Here is a 1,883-nt window from a genome sequence, read left to right as displayed (position 1 = left end):
TGTTGAAGCGCCTTGTGAGCCAAAATCCACTCCTGTTACAAAATCAGCAGCAGGCCAGTCCTGCCAATGTCGGTGTGATCAGTCGTTAGCATCTGAAGAGATGACGTGTATTTTGTTTTTTCTATCCAAATACTGGTCACTGCCAGAAGCAAGATACGGGACAGTGGTCCAGAGAGCTGTCCTGCATTGCAAACCCCACGTCTATGCCTACCTTCTCTTCTTGAACTATGTTATTTCTGGTTTACTGACATTGCCCATTGGTTAGCATGTTGCAACCTAGTTGCTAGGATCTGGAGGGATGAACAAGAAATAACTGTATGGAAAGGAAGAAGTTCTGACAGATGTGGTCCTTAGGTGTTAACTCTGTTTTGAGAATAACATCTCAAAGGTTGCCATGCAACTATTTTGGGTTTTCTTTATTGTACTCTCTGGGTGCAAATTCAGGCTGATACTTCTTCAAGTACAGGAAAGAAGGCAATGTAAAAAGTTACAAAAATGTCACCCCTTCTTATTTATCTTGTGTTGGAGTGACCAAAATAAAACAAAGCTAAACAACACACTGTGAAAGTAAACACAGCTGCCTTTTTTTTGCATAGCTATAAGAAATAAGAGGGGAAAGGCAAAGAATCCCTTTATAATGAATAGTTTGGAACAAGGTTAGTAACAATTTGCCTTTAATTCAGTGCATTAACAGTTTGTTCTCTGTGATGTTTGGCGGTCCTGTGTCTAAACAGAGCCTTTTGTCTCAGCTGAAGTTTTCATCAATGAAAAGGTTTATGTTTCAGAGGGCCACGTTCAACAGGCTGCTTGTGTAACCAGGCAAACAGTTAATTTGACTGAAAGCGATGCCATTCCTTTTTTTTTTTTGTGTGCACAAATGTGAGTATTTCAGTGTAGTTACTTGGTTGCTCATTCATGCACAGGCATAACTTAAGGAGCCTGTTGAAAATGCATTTAAACATATTTTTTCTTTCTCTCACCTTTCACATAGACTTAGCAGTTGAGCCAAATAGCAAAAAATCCTCAGGGGTTTAAAGGATTAAATGAGGACAGTTATTAAGGTGCAGGAAGGGCTGAAGGGTCCTGAAAATACGACAGGAAGTAGATGCTGAAGGACCTGCCTAGTGAACTACAGCCTCCTCTGTTACGGGTATAAATATAACTGGGTAGTTTGGGTGAAGCCAGTGGGAAGATGCTTTCTTGTTAAGGGTTGCGAATTTGTTTCTCCTGCCAAATTACAAGGTCAGCACTAGTTTTCATTCTGCTGTAGCTGGACTCTTTTGTTCCCGCTGGCTCCTGTGAGTAACCTGTTTGTGCTTTTATGTTTGTCTTAGGTACTGAAAGGTTCAGGCAGAGATTTTCCCGCACTCTCCATAGCTGCTGCCCGGTGCTGCCCTGAGGAGAAGAAGCGGTGGAAAGGCAGGTGCTGCCCCTCTGTTGCAGGACACCCGGGTGGGGCTCATCACAAGGCCTGCCGTGCCCCCCTGCACCGGCCACCATGGAGACCCTGTCCCAAGACTCTCTGCTGGAGTGCCAGATTTGCTTCAACTACTACAGCCCCCGCCGGCGGCCCAAGCTCCTGGACTGCAAGCACACCTGCTGCTCGGTGTGCCTGCAGCAGATGAGGACCAGCCAGAAGGACCTGCGTTGCCCATGGTGCCGCGGGATCACCAAGCTGCCGCCAGGGTACTCTGTGTCGCAGCTGCCCGATGACCCTGAGGTGATCGCCGTCATTGCAATCCCGCACACCTCGGAGCACACCCCTGTCTTCATCAAACTCCCCAGCAATGGGTGCTACATGCTGCCCTTGCCCCTCTCCAAGGAGAGGGCGCTACTGCCGGGAGACATTGGCTGGGGGCGCCCGCCCCCGGCCCCGCAGGAGC

General features: G+C 47.6%; 1 protein-coding gene across 1 annotated transcript in view; it reads left to right on the top strand.

Annotated features, from left to right (window-relative positions):
• Positions 1-1,475: 1,475 nt before the first annotated feature.
• The window catches only part of RNF152 (ring finger protein 152), a 690-nt gene continuing 282 nt past the window's right edge, over positions 1,476-1,883 (top strand). The window contains exon 1 of the mRNA XM_010079947.1: positions 1,476-1,883. This exon is cut by the window's right edge and continues 282 nt beyond it. Within this exon, the coding sequence (XP_010078249.1) occupies positions 1,499-1,883 (385 nt within the window). The 5' untranslated portion in view covers positions 1,476-1,498.

The sequence above is a fragment of the Pterocles gutturalis genome, unplaced genomic scaffold (genome assembly GCF_000699245.1).
Source record: "Pterocles gutturalis isolate BGI_N339 unplaced genomic scaffold, ASM69924v1 scaffold36114, whole genome shotgun sequence".
Classification (NCBI taxonomy): domain Eukaryota; kingdom Metazoa; phylum Chordata; class Aves; order Pterocliformes; family Pteroclidae; genus Pterocles; species Pterocles gutturalis.
The sequence above is the reverse complement of the archived record's forward strand: the minus strand, read 5'-3'. Positions and strand labels throughout refer to the sequence as shown.